The 2,431-nt window shown below is 48.0% G+C and overlaps 1 protein-coding gene across 8 annotated transcripts in view; it reads right to left on the minus strand.

Moving 5' to 3' along the window:
• Nucleotides 1-279: 279 nt before the first annotated feature.
• The window catches only part of ADCK1 (aarF domain containing kinase 1), a 125,109-nt gene continuing 122,957 nt past the window's right edge, over nt 280-2,431 (minus strand). For 7 of the 8 annotated variants that reach the window (XM_025209975.1, XM_025209971.1, XM_025209974.1 and 4 more), the window contains one exon: nt 280-1,316. In XM_025209975.1, coding sequence (XP_025065760.1) covers nt 1,145-1,316 — 172 coding nt within the window. In that variant the 3' untranslated portion in view covers nt 280-1,144. The remainder of the gene's footprint in view (nt 1,317-2,431) is intronic. The other variant, XR_003095215.1, reaches the window with a different exon arrangement.

Here is a 2,431-nt window from a genome sequence, read left to right on the forward strand (position 1 = left end):
TGAGTCACCCAGGCAGCATGGCACAGGCTCCATCATCCCCACGGGAGCACATCTGACTCACCAGCAGCTGACCTTGGGGTGGATCAAGTCTGCTAGACAGGGAAGGCCACGTATGAAATGGAACAGGTCCAGGCATGGCATTTCATTCAGCTTGTAAGGGATTAACAGCCCAGAATGCCATCCTACTCATGGAAGCAAAGAACTAAAAACGATGTTGTGGTTCAAAGGGGGAGGGGCAAATGGGGTGGGCCACAAAGCACTTCTCCCATGAAGTCTCTCTCATGTAACATCCTGATTTATTTTCCTGTGCAACAGTACAGTACAATACGCATACACCATCAGCAATGAGTTGTGAGCTAAGGGTTGGGATCCCCCAGCACATTCCCCTTGGGGTATTCAGGGAGGGACAAGTATCATTACCCCCATTTTCCAGGAAACTGAGGTAAGGAGCAGTTAAGAAACTTGACAGACTCCACAGGAACAGACATCTGATTTTTTGGTTCCTAGACTCTTGCTTTCGCAATTCAGGCCATTTCCTCTCCTAAAGCTGGGAAAAAAAAACAAAAAAACTCAAGAGTCCTGAGCTTCAGGCCCCAGCTCTAACAATGTGATCTTTTTCCTCTTAGAGAAAACACCTGTCTGGTTTCACAGCAATGAGATCGATTGGATTCTGTAGCAACTCTCAAACTCCACAGCATTTTAAAAGGAATGATTTCCTCCTTCTGGAGCTCTGTGAAGTGTCCTGGAGAATTCAATGGCAGGGATGTAAATCTTAAACTCTCTAGGCTGGCTATTAAAAAGACCTTGAGAGAGGGTCTAATTTCCGATTTGGACCCATAGGACTTCTGTATAAGGGCTCTGCCCAGACCTGGGGACTCACTCCCAGGCTTCCTGCCTTTCCCACTGGATCATACCACTGCTTCCCACGTCAGACAGAACACTGCAGTGCTGGCCCCCAGCCCCTCCATGCTCCCACCTCTCTTACTGCTGGAGAGAAGCTGATGCTGTGACAGGAAAAGATGGCACAACCGGTTACAAGGAAATAGCTCCTGGGAGTTACAGACAGACATGGTCAGGAAGGCAGGTGTGCTGTGAAGGACAGAGATGGGGGGATAATCATCCTGGCTCCTCCCCAAAGTTCATGTCAGTACAGAGAACGGTGCATCCAGCTCAGAAGAGCGATGACCCAGTTGCCCAGCTGGGATCCCTTCAGTCGCAGGTAAAGTTCATACAAGTTGATCTGCCACAGGCTCAGGGCTTCTGTGAAAGAGATCTGGGCTTTTCTGTAAAGGGGGTCAGTCCTGCTCCTCTGGTACCTGGCAAGAGAGACAAACAGCTGCTAGCAACTGCACAGAACACATCCCCTGAGGTAGAGCTTTATAACCATGAGTCTTCTTCACTGGGTGCCAGCTATCAGCCAAGATCCCACCCTCAAAGCTTCACCAACAGGAGGAAATCTCAGTTGGCTGGGGGTTTCCTCCAGGCAAAAGCTTCCTGACCAGCCAGTAACTGTCCCTCCCCAGAAGGAGGGAGGGACCGGAAGTAGAGTATGAAAGAGACTGCCTCCTTTAGGAGACAGAGCCTGAGACTGGGAGCTAGGAACTCAGGGATTCTCTTCCCACAGCCCATCCTGACCCCTTTGCATAGACATTCCCTTCTCTGGGCCTCAATTTCCCCAGCTGAGTACTGGGTTCAACTGCACCCAGTAGGTGTTCTTTTTTCAATTAAGGTGTTTGATATTGAAGAGAATCATACTGATTATGTACCTTGTGACTAGTCATAGTAATTAATATTTAGTATTCATCTCACAATTTAGGCTGGTGTAACCATTTCCCTAAAAAAAGCTAAATTTGATTGTTCCTTGCAGGGAATCATCATTACTATCTCTCTGCACTGCTACAGAGGCTATTGCCTGGGATTCTCAAGGTGTTTCAGAAATGCTGGGGAAGTTGAGGTTCTGAGTAATTACATAATTTGCCCATGATCATGAATAAGGTCAGGGGCAGAGCCAGGACAAGACTCTAGTAGTTCTGACTCCCCTGATCTAGTAAAAGACAGTACTGTGCCCTGCTCTATAAATGCAAGATAAAAGGCAGAGAAGAAATGTGAGGAGATGGTGAAATAGGCACATGGGAGTAAGGTAACTTCTATCAAGAAGCAAGGCTAATGTCCAAATCAGGAACGGAACGCACTTGTCCTGGCTGTCAGTTCATTACCACAAGCCTCAAGCCCCTTAACCATGAAGCCAGGAGGCCAAAGTGACCAGCTATGAACTTAGGTTTCCATTTCCATTTTTGGGGCCTGGCAGTGACAACAATCACATCCAAGAATCCTCCACCCGGCTCTTCAGAGGGAAATGCAATCCCAGAGCAAATGTATAGCACAAAAGTTGCCATGACTCCCTCTTCCTCCCAGCTCTGCCCAACCTCAT

The sequence above is a fragment of the Alligator sinensis genome, unplaced genomic scaffold (assembly GCF_000455745.1).
Source record: "Alligator sinensis unplaced genomic scaffold, ASM45574v1 scaffold1195_1, whole genome shotgun sequence".
NCBI lineage: Eukaryota > Metazoa > Chordata > Crocodylia > Alligatoridae > Alligator > Alligator sinensis.